General features: G+C 39.5%; 1 protein-coding gene across 1 annotated transcript; it reads right to left on the bottom strand.

The window, feature by feature from the left end:
- Positions 1-3,460: 3,460 nt before the first annotated feature.
- On the bottom strand, positions 3,461-7,996 carry LOC105892629 (high choriolytic enzyme 2-like). The gene is made up of 10 exons (XM_031569084.1): positions 7,943-7,996; positions 7,738-7,822; positions 7,489-7,492; positions 7,271-7,342; positions 6,745-6,897; positions 5,026-5,143; positions 4,712-4,890; positions 4,423-4,504; positions 4,027-4,151; positions 3,461-3,614 (listed from the first exon to the last, which is right to left on the bottom strand). Coding segments are annotated over exons 2-10 (807 nt in total). The 5' UTR covers positions 7,810-7,822; positions 7,943-7,996; the 3' UTR covers positions 3,461-3,612.
- Positions 7,997-12,035: the final 4,039 nt, after the last annotated feature.

Raw genomic sequence — 12,035 nt, 5'->3', positions numbered from 1 at the left:
GACAGACAATCACCTGGGGGAAAACATCACCCAATAAACATGTTTGTTAAGTATTAGTATTGCATAGACAATGAATACGATAGCAAGAAAACATATGCATACGACAGACACTGTAAGTGGAATACACTTTACCGTAATGCCTCACGAGTGGATGAGTGAAGTTGTTAGAAGGTGCTTATATAGGTCTCAAAGCTGCTTCAACTGTGATAAAGGCTACCAAATATAGTCAAAGGGAAAACACGTGAATCCATGGAAATGCATATGTGCACTTTACGTATCTATGTCAATAGGTATTTTATCATGCAACCTTGACATATGGAGATTGGGTATTTGTCCTCTGTGGGTTAATCATGGATTTGGTAATCATCAGAAAATATGAAGTTTTCTGGTAATGCATGTCACATATGTTAAAAGACGAGTAGGATTCAGGATTTAAGCGCATGGTTCTGTGAAGTTCTTCTATTGTAGGTTTTGTTGCCTTTTTCTATTTGAATACTTTTGTAAAATTGTATTGTATGAAATTGTATGACTACAATTATTGGCATAATTATGTTATTATTATAGTCATTAAGTTTTGGAGAGTTCCTGTCACTAATTCAGATATTTTTGTCTGCTGTTTTGGCAGCTCATAGAAAATAACTTATATTTTCTCAGTTAAACACCATCGTTTTTACAATAGTCTACACATATTATTCAATGTTTTCATGTCTGATACACATCAAGGCTTTGAGTCTCTAATAGCACATTCATGTTGCAGGATATTGTGACTATGTTGTTCCTTTTTGTCATGGCCATTTTTGATCACCAGCCGACAACCTCAGAATCATCTTCGCCTGCTGATGTCTGTAAACCCAAAAGTGTATTATTGTTTTCCTTGTCATATTGTTCTTTTAATTTAAACTGTTGTTACTTGTTATATGTTATAGGTTATAATGTTATATGTTATATGTTATTTCTTTATCTTGTATGCCGTCTACTGCGTAGATGTTGCCTGCCAGGTCATAAGAATTTCGCTGCGCTGAAGTTATTTAGTGCATGTGACAATAAACACTTTGACTTTGACTGAAAATGTCTTTGTAGCCAGCACCATGTTCCTTCAGCGGCAACCTCTATATGACACACGCCTCTATATGACACACGTGTTACCACAAGTTCCCGAGGCCCTCTAGTGGTGCGTTGACCCAAGTATTCTTTTCTCCTCAAACTGGGAATCTTTAATTAAGGGCAGGACACATCTTACTCTACGCATCTTACTCTACACGTCTTACTCTACACATCTTACTCTACCCATCTTACTCTACACATCTTACCCTACGCATCTTACTCTACACGTCTTACTCTACACATCTTACTCTACCCATCTTACTCTACGCATCTAACTCTACGCATCTTACTCTACACGTCTTACTCTACACATCTTACTATACCCATCTTACTACGCATCTTACGCTACCCATCTTACTCTATACATCTTACTCTGCACATCTTACCCTACGCATCTTACTCTACGCATCTTACTTTCTCTGTTGACAGTTAAGATCCAAGAGGGAAAGGATTATTCCAGCCCCATGACTGGACTTTGGTTTTCATCTTTAAAATGTTCAGCAAACGCGCTGGTGCTGTGGGGGGTAGAGGTTTTCTTTTAGATATAGGAATATTACTGTGTACATAACATTGGTGTCATCCTCTTATGATATGGGCCTCAGGTTCCTCGGGGTGAACATCAGCAGTGATCTCACCTGGTCTGCTCACACGGACAAGGTGGTCAAAGCGGCCTGGACACGCCTCTTCTTCCTGAGGAGACTGAAGAAGTTTGGTATGGAATCAGTCATCCTCACTAACTTTTACAGATGCACTATAGAGAGCATCCTGACTGGTTGCATCACAGTCTGGTATGGGAGCTGCACAGCCAAGGACCGCAAGGTCCTACGCAGTGTGATCAGGTCTGCTGAGTTCATCATCGGCAGGGAGCTCCCAGCCCTGCAGGACATCTCCCACACACGATGCCTCAAAAAAGCTGTCAGGATCCTAAAAGACTGTTACCATCCATCCTTTAGACTTTTTACCCCTTTGCGTTCTGGCAGGCGCTACCGAAGTATTCGGTCTCGCACCCGTATATTGGAGAGCAGTTTCTTTTCAAGGGCTATCAGGCTTCTAAATGGACAGTGATACAGTCTCGCCACTTTACATGTTACAGTTTCATCTACTGTTTGCACTATCGGTAATATTGCACTACTTGATACCAGGCACTTTTCTACTCATAGAGAACTCAAAGAGCTTTACTGATGGATGCCTCAGACATCTACCCATTCATACACCGATGGCAGAAGCTTCTATCTTCTATCTAAGTTGCCAACCAGCACAGTGTTTGGGTGTTCAGTGTCTTGCTCAAGAACATTTCGACACTCGGTGATTTGGGATCGAGCTAGCAACCTTCCAAGTATTAAACAACGCCTCTACCTCCTGAACCACTATCGCCCCCAAGTACCAGGCAAATGCTGTGTAATATGACATGAGAAAAATGACTCCAGAAACAGAACAGAAACATCCAAAATGTTTTCCAGAAAAAGAGCAGAGAAACACGCGTGCAGGGTGTGATCGGAGAGTTGTGTTTGTTGTTGATTAATGAGATGGCATCGTCCTGGACACTTCTAAATATATCCCTAATTAATTCCAGCGATGACAGGTGTTGTGCTACCTCCCTCCCACAATCGTTGTGATCTTCACCAGTGTAATCAAGAACATGCAGAGAGATGAGGGATCCACAAAGGAGATGCATTTTATTCTCGGCCTAAAATGCAAACCATAATAACATGACAAATGTAATTTACTGATCCACATGTTGTTGGTTTATAATAAACAGTTCATTAGCAAAGTACAACAGGATTCATCATGATTATTGTATTCCTGAGATATTTAATGTTCCCAACCCTAGAAGCTGCTGTTGATGCACCGATGCATGAAAAACTCATGTCTTTTCATATTGAAAGCAACGCTGTTTCTTATGTTTGCGTGTTGAAATGCTTTTAATTACCCGCCAGCAGTTCTGTGTTGAGTAAAGTTTTTGTAGGCCAATGGTGGCCTCCAGCTTCTGTCACATTCAAAACTTGGGTCGACTGGTCAATTCAAAGCAGTTTGTGCAGTACAGTATTGTTTGTGCAACTATTTTTTGGAAAACCAGAGAATAAGGAAATAAAGTTGATTCTTTACTCTGTATTTTCAAATAAAGGAACTAAGCCATTATTCTATGTGTAATGAAAATGCAGATTGGAAATAGCACTTTTTTGTTAGATTCTCTGGTGTACACATTTTGTGACACTAAATATTCAGAGTACACCAGGTGAAATGTGCCATTTCTGTTCATAAATACTTTATGTACTTCTTTTGTTAGAAGACCTTTGTTCATGGTACAATCACAAGAAAAAAAATATCAACACACCAAAGCCTTCATTTTGCACTCATGTTCTGATGATTTATTGAGTGAATGCATTTTGAACTGCTGAGCAACAAAGTATTGCTATCAAATAAGATGATATTAAAGTTCCAGCCATTAAAACGTCTGGAGTTCTCCCCCAGGCAGCCTGGCTGTTGTCCTGATCAATGCCTGCGTGCTTCTGTTCGGATAAGAAAAACACAGAGTGGGTTTCAGGAGGACACCCCATCACAAGACAGTCCACTGCACAGTAATACATGCCATTATGTTTACACAGTTTTCGGTTTATAACCAGTTCAAACTGAATGATTCCAATGCCATCATCTAAATAAAGATAGCTTTCTTTTAAGCTCAAGCTATCGGGGCCCAGTGCGTATCAGAACACAAAACAAACCCTACAGCAAGGAAAGTGCAGGAAAAAGAGGCCCATCTAGATTGAGATGTGCAGGAATAACAGGCCCATTTAGATTGAGGTTTGCAGGAATAACAGGCCCGTTTAGATTGAGATGTGCAGGAATAACAGGCCCATTTAGATTGAGATGTGCAGGAATAACAGGCCCATCTAGATTGAGGTGTGCAGGAATGATACTCACAGCACTTGTACAGCCTGTTGAGCCTGTTGACGTCATTCTGGCTCATCTGGGTGGCCTTGCCAATCTCAACATTGCTGTTAGGGATGGGCACCATTGTAGGGCGGTTGTTCTTGGAGAATGCATACCTGGAGGTAACAAGTGTGTGTTCAGTGAACTGTTGCATATTAAACTCCTGTTTTTCTCCTTAAAGGAAGTTTGCAGATGGGTGGATGATTGGTTGGTAGACTGATTTAGTAAATGAGTCAGGTAGTAGATAAGTAAGTAAATTAATGAATTACTGTCTGACTGGATGGATGGATTAATGACTGAATTAAATAATGAATGGGTTGCTCAATCAATTCATGAATCAGTGAAGATTATTTGGGAGAGTAGATCAGCACGCATTGTGATACTGACTTGTGGTACTGCATGACGGAGTTGTAATCATAGGAAGTTCCCTGGTTGAGGGTGTTCTTCTTGTTGAAGTTGTGCTTCATGTCTGTGTGAAAGAAACAGTTTTAACTTATAAATGTTATCTCTACTAACTAATTATTTTGAAACAACCTCTGCCTGCTATACAAATATGATCATCATATACACTATATGAAAGTATCTAAGTACATGTTACAAACCCACATTACAAATACGCTACTAAGACAGAGGGGAAAATAATGTTTTTGATAATTAGTTTAGATCCTTATCCTACCGGTAATGACGTTCTCCCAGACCACACGGATGTAGTTGTCACGGTCGTTGCGGGTCTGCTCGTGGTTGAAGCCCAGAGCGTGGAGCAGCTCGTGCTGGACGGTGTTGTGGTACAAGCAGCCGGAACGGCTCAGAGACACGGTCTGAGCATTACCAGTACGACCAACGTAGGAGTAACATCTAGGGGTGTGTGATGGAAAAGGCATGTTAAGTTAACAAAAGGTTGATAAATGTACATTACATTGGTAGTTAAAGATGAACAGCCGTTCAGGAATAGTATGTGTAATGCCTGGAGTTGTGATTTTTTGTTTATACCCGTTACGAGACTCAATGCTGAGGTAGTCCCTCTCGTTGGAGCGGCGCTTGAAGCGGATGCAGGACATGGAGGAGAAGGAGTCAAGACCACGCTGAATGATAGACAGCTCGCGGGAAGCTGTCGAAGCAGTAAAAAAAAACACTTAAATAATCACCAGCGGAAAGACTGTGTGAGTAGATTTAGTTGTGACCAGTAAACTAGCCTACATGAAAGAGAAAATGCAGTTGGTATGAATTGTATGGACCAGGGGCGTTTCTAGGATTCAAAGAAAGGGGGGGCTTAGCCCCAAGGGGAGTGGCATGTTTGCGCGCTGCAATTTTTTTTTTTAAGGCCCATTTGGGGCCGCGGATATCCATTGTTTCAGACAGTTCATAGATTGGTTTAATCAGAAAGAGTGTGATTTTGCTCTGTAGTTTTGCTTGCATTCAGTATAACACAAGAGACAGAATGACAGGGTCATAGTGAAATTTGACAACACAAATATACCAGCTGTGGTGAAATGACCTGTTCTGAGCACCAAAACTGTCCTGTGGGTAGCTCTTCAGCTTAACCTGTCTGGGCCCTGTGTCTTTTTCACCTAAATCATTAGTTGCTGCAGCTGCTTGGTCTGTCTCTTCCTCTCTCTGACTCTCTGCCTCAGCCTCTCCTTCTGCATGACCCTTTAAGATAAGTTCAAACATTGAAACATTAACTGATCGAAATCCAGAAGCCAATTTTATGACTTGGCATAAAAATATCATGTAATAATCTAGTTTAGGCTAACCCTTGGAGTAGCCTAGGCCTGACAACAAATGCCTATACATTTCTACCACAGTAGAAGAACATTTAAAAAACTCCACTCATTTCCTTCTAGACCTGTAGACCACTAACCTCCATCACACCGGCTCCTTCAGCCCTGTCAATCTCCTGCTTCTCTCTCTCATCTGACTGGGCGGAGCTACCACCTCTCCTAAAGAATGTTCTTATATCCATCTGGTCAATGAATTGGATGATATACCGGTACAATAGCGTTATGAGGGACACTATGACATTTAGTTTTCACTAGCATTAACTGATTATAAATAACAACATTCTATAGGGACTGATAATATTGTTTTGAAATACTAGAGAGATATATCAATGCAAAGAATAGAGAGATAGTTATTTCTTGTATTTCGAATTCGCTCGTTCACACTCTTGCTAACTGGTGACAGTTTCTAACAAAGTAGCAAGCTAGCTTAGTTTTAACATAGCCCACTACAATTATTCGCTTTCATTTGCCTCATATCAAGTAAACCTAAAGCAGGTAACACTCGTTAACAACTACAGATAGCCACATTCTATAACTTCTTGTACTTACAATTTCACTCCGTGCATAATTTACTTTGAACTCCTTGTCTATAATACTGGCTGTCGTTGACGAGAGACGGTACTAGTGCCCGGGGTTTATATCGTAAAGTATGATGAAAGGCTATTGGAGTATAATTTGAAGGGGGAGTAAACATACAAACCAGAACGCACGCATATAAGTAGCATGTTAGAGTTATAATTAACTTGTCCGTGTGAGAAACAATAGTTTAATTTTTTTTATTAAATTTTTTTTTAAGCCAATAATGCCAAATGATTTGGGGGGGCTGAAGAACATTTTAGGGGGGCTTCAGCCCCCCTAAAATAGGCCTAACGACGCCCCTGGTATGGACTGTCAACTTTTGCTGTTTCATTGCGCAAACTGTACTCACAGTAGTGGTTGGCAATGACGTAGGGCACGTAGACTTTGCCGTCATTGTACTTGCCCCACATGCAACCGCGGGAAGTGCAAGGGTCGGCGTTCCTCTCATCAGGAGAGTTGATAGCGATGTCTCCCATCAGCTCGGGCTCATCAAAGTCAGGAGCTGGAGGAGGGAGACAGCAGAGAACACTGCAGTTACAACTGATCAATATTGTCCGGCTAAAGAATAAAAATAGATCTTCGATACATGTTCTATTGCCATACACCTGTTCTCTAAGTGCTGCAGAATGGCCTGATCATTGGTGTAACAGTATTCTTAAAATAAGCAAATGAGCTAAAGTTACATCTTAGGAAAAACCTTGAGATACATTCACCCCTTTTTTATTTTCTACTAGAGCAATAACCCTAACACCAAGTTATTTCTCCATTACATGAGAAGATGTTTACATTTACAATGTTGTTTTGCAATAGTTAATCAATAATTAATTCAATAAGACAGCTGATGCATGTAAGTGTTTGTCTGGAGGTGGACATACTGCGGTCCCTGTTGGCTCTCTCCAGCAGTTCAGACACAGACAGCTCAGCATTGGTGTCCTCCACAATCTCATCTGGGAGGAAGAGAACAGTGACTTGTAATTATAAAACTACCTTTGAACATCACAATAACTCTTATATATAAATATAAGATATATAAATATACTGTATATATGCATTCATGCAGTTTTCAGCTGTATTATGAAATTGGGGTTTTTACCTGTCTAAAGGAGAAGAATGCAGGTGGAACGTGTAAAAAGAGAAGACAGAGCAAGAATAGATTAAACTATTTGACCACAAACCATTTGTTTTATTTGATGTCCTAAAATGCATTTTGCTGATGTGAGATCTAGCAAAGTCTTTCAATTAATCTCAATACTGAATTGACAAAGCTGGATATTTAATGTGTTGCCATGAATCTATGAAGGAGAAGACAGGTTGCATGTGTTATACTGTGAAACTGTCTCACCTCCACCTCCTCAGCCCAAGCACACACCAGCAGCAGGGCCAGCAGACCCACAGCGAACTTGAACACAGCCATGACAGACAATCACCTGGGGGAAAATATCACCCAATAAACATGTTTGTTTAAGTATTAGTATTGCATGGACAATGAATACGATAGCAAGAAAACATACGCATACGACAGACACTGTAAGTGGAATACACATTACCGTAATGCCTCACGAGTGGATGAGTGAAGTTGTTAGAAGGTGCTTATATAGGTCTCAAAGCTGCTTCAACTTTGATAAAGGCTACCAAATATAGTCAAAGGAAAAACACGTGAATCCTTGGAAATGCATGTGTGTACGTTACGTAGCTATGTCAATAGGTATTTTATCATGCAACCTTGACATCTGGAGATTGGGTATTTGTCCTCTGTGGGTTAATTATGGATTTGGTAATAATAAGAAAATATGAATTTTTCTGGTAATGTATGATAGAATATGTTAAAAAAAACTTGCAGGATTCAGGATTTAAGCGCATGGTTCTGTCAAACTTTTATTGTAGGTTTTCTGTTGCCTTTTTCTATTTTAATAATTTTGTAAAATTGTATTGTATGAAACTGTATGATTGAAGTTGTTGTAATAATTATGTTATCATTATAGTCATTACTTTTTTGAGAGGCCTTGTCACTAATTCAGATATTTCTGTCTGCTGTTTTGGCAGCTCATAGAATTACATGCCTTATATTTTCTCAGTGACACAAACGTTTTTACAATGGTCTACACATAGTATTCAATGTTTTGATGTCTGATAGACATCAAGGCTTTGAGTCTCTAATAGCACATTCATGTTCCACGACATTGTGACTATGTTGTTCCTTTTTGTCGTAGCCATTTTTGATCACCAGCCGATCACCAACCTCAGAATCATCTTCGCCCGCTGATGTTTGTAAACCCAAAAGTGTATTATTCCTTGTTATACTGGACTGTAAATCTCTTTGTAGCCAGCACCATGTTCCTGGGGCTTCAGCGGCAACCTCTATATGACACACGTGTTACCACAAGGTCCCGAGGCCCTCTAGTGGTGTGTTGGCCCAAGTATCTTCTGCTGCTTTAAAGTAACACTATGCAACAATTTGACACTTTTCTGAGATATGGTTTTATAGGCAACTAGTTTTGGTACCATCCTCAAATTCATTTTGATAGCATATGGTCATGTGAAGGAAAGATAAACACCCGTGTCTTTTTCACTAGACATCTTAGGATATGCCCCATGTAGTGTATACCACCGGGCTGGAATACCCTGCAAAAATGGAAGAAAAGCTTTCACAGCATGACATTGCCTGATATACTGCCAAAAGACTCCAGTTAGTGTGTTGGCAAGCTTTTATCAGTGTGGACTGGGCTGTTGGTGGTGCTTGCAAGGTTTTTGCATGCCTTTTAGGTCGTTAGCTTGCTAGTTTAGGAACAGAACTCCTTATTGCTGCTTTAAGATCAGCTCCAGTTTCAAAGATGATTATTATTATTGTGTGTACCATTAAAGCAGTCAAGGAGTACGTTCAATCAAAATGCCTCAAAATCAAGTGTCAGAAATGTGTTTTTTAATTATTAGTAATAGTTGGTAATACATAGGTTACAGATTGGTTACAGATTCGTAACTAATGGGTGACTTTTATTTACAGTTGTAAGATGTTTACAGGAATAAAATACACTGTATTGATATAAAGGAAACTATTAGCAAAGGTCACCAAGGAAAGCAAAGAGGCCACCATGATATGGGTGTATCGTAACATCTTTCACATCATTATATACGTAGTTTGCCATGATATGAGTACTTGATGTGTCAATATAACACTAATTATTTATAGGAATATCTGACATGATGTAAATACAGACATTCATTAACTCACATATTGCTTTTTAAATAGGTTATTCTGTGTTTATGAATGCGTTATGACGTCCTTATAAAGGTAATATAAATTGTTACTAAATTCTCATATTACTGAAGCAACATATTTTATGTATAAAAGTACCAGGAGGAATAAAACCCAGAAGATAAAAAGCTGCCTTAGCACACTGTACTATTCCCATGTACTGGTTTCCTGTGAAAGCTTAAAAATACCTCAACCTTTTATCTACAACTGATACGCAATCACCTGCTGTCCCTCTGGCACGCTGCAAGCACTGACTTGGGAGGAAAATGTATGCAAACATAGACATCAGTTCAACCTATACATAGTCTTTTAAAGCAAAGTTTAACTATTAAATGTATGTGAAAATGAAAAGGTTTATTTGGATGGACTCCTATTGACTATGTAGAGATGCTCAGATCTGTTGAGACTCTGTTAACCACAATTTATGGTTAAGGTTAGGTTTAGGAAAAAGGGTTAGGCTTAGAGGAAAAGCTTTTAAACAATGGGTTAACCCCTTAGTTGTACAGGTCAACCAGCTATTCCCAATCGCCACCCCAGGAGAGAGTGAACTGTAAATAACCTGGATTAGGGTTAGAATAGGTGTAGATCACAGCAAGGTGTATGCAGTTATGTAATAGGTGTGCCTGTGTGTGTGTCTGTATGCATCACGTCAGTGGGTGCATCCGTGCATGGAGAGAGTGCTAAGAGGACCAAACATCCTACTAAGCTAGCTGTATGCCGTGTGTTGGGTGTACCTCTGTGTGTGTCTCTGTATGCATTATATCAGTGGGAGCATCAGTGCATGGAGAGAGTGCTAAGAGGATAAGGTTAGTGTTAGGAGTTGGGTTTGAGTTTGGTTAAGGTAATCAGTAAACAATTAGGAAGACTAAACTTGAATTTCAACAAACCATCCGTAACATCTCTGTAGGCATATTCATGTATTACGAAGCTCATAATTGAAAAAAAAAACCACAAACGCGTTAGCATTGTGTCCACGAAATAATGAAAGGAGCACATTCTGTCGTGCACAGAAAACAAAAAGGATGACTCATGTCTGAATTGACTGTTGTGCTTTTCATTCTGTGGTCAAAAGGCTGAATGCACTTTTCACTTTGTGGACAAAATAAACAATTTTTTACAGACAAAAGTAATTCTGTCCAGGTAATAGATATCCTAGGCCATCGTTTGTTCATTATGTCCATAACAGTTCGGAGTATTTGGGGAAGTATGATGTGCACGGAAGGTCTTTGGTCCGATACATTCCCGAGGTACGTCCACGAAAGCAAAGGCTGCTTGAATTTTTCGTAGACGTGAGTGTTTTGCCTAAATACAAATTGTGTCCATACGCTATATTAGGGAAGGTGTGATGTGCGCGGATTTACTTTTGTCCATGTATTCTCAGTGCCAGCAGGTCACTGAAAGGATTCTGTCACTTCCGTAGAGTTTTAAACCGACACTGAAGCCTAAGTTTATTTAATCTTTGCTCTCGTGGATTTTCACGGATTTCACGAAATGTACGGACAAAAGTCCTTTGATCTCATAATACTTTCAGTAATAGAGCCCATATAGGCGGACTATTAAAACATACTTTCAGTAATATAGCATATCACTATCAAAACAAAGTGTTACAAAACAGTGCTCTTGAGTTCTTTTGGGATGAAGAAGCAAAATGTTATCAATCGTTTGAACCGATGAAAATAGCCTATGACCAGTATATTCTTAATATTTTCAACAAAGTATAATGTAGGAGAGTGCTGTTGAGTCAGACTTTGCAGTTGTTCAGTGTCTTGCATTGTTTACATACTATAGAGACAGGATGTTCAGTACCATAATAACCTTTAGCAAAGCATGTTCTGTCCACAGCCAAGCCCTTTGAATTGAATTGTTTAAATTATTTCTGTGGTTATGTGAAGGACAGATCAACACACCCATCCTTACCACTATAGCCACCTAGGATATTCATGTAGTTTCATGATCCAGGCCTAAAACCCAGCAAAATTGTAAGAACAGCTTTTATAGTACAACAAATAGTGGTGTTTGCAAGGTTGTTGGCTATTCTTTAGTTAGCTTAATAGTTTTAGAGGAAAACTCCTTACTGTTGCTTTAAAAGACCATTGATTTGGGGGCCGACTGGCAGATGTTTTTGCAGACCGTGTGCGAGGCACATCTTTTTGCAGAGCGTGTGTGGGGAGCATCTCTTTTCAGACCCCATTATATGGACATTGCTCTGCCAGTTAAGACTTTTTTTTTCACCCTCAAAATATGTTAGACTATCAGGAGTCTCTAGAAGTAAAAACATTTAGGAAATTATATGTGTTTCCTCTGTAACTTGACTTTTGTATTGTTGGCACAATGTGTGATATGTTTATACATCCACGACAGTTTTTAAGGCCCTCTCTCAGTTAGTT

Source organism: Clupea harengus, chromosome 6, assembly GCF_900700415.2.
Source record: "Clupea harengus chromosome 6, Ch_v2.0.2, whole genome shotgun sequence".
Lineage (NCBI taxonomy): Eukaryota > Metazoa > Chordata > Actinopteri > Clupeiformes > Clupeidae > Clupea > Clupea harengus.
This window is presented reverse-complemented; position numbering and strand designations above follow the sequence as displayed.

Coding starts and splice junctions, on each gene's coding strand:
- LOC105892629 (XM_031569084.1), bottom strand. CDS start 7,809: ATGGCTGTGTTCAAGTTCGCTGTGGGTCTGCTGGCCCTGCTGCTGGTG. Junction 4,891..5,025: donor AGCATTGAGTCTCGTAACGG/GTATAAACAAAA, acceptor ACACACCCCTAG/ATGTTACTCCTACGTTGGTC. Junction 4,152..4,422: donor TCCGTCATGCAGTACCACAA/GTCAGTATCACA, acceptor TGTTACCTCCAG/GTATGCATTCTCCAAGAACA.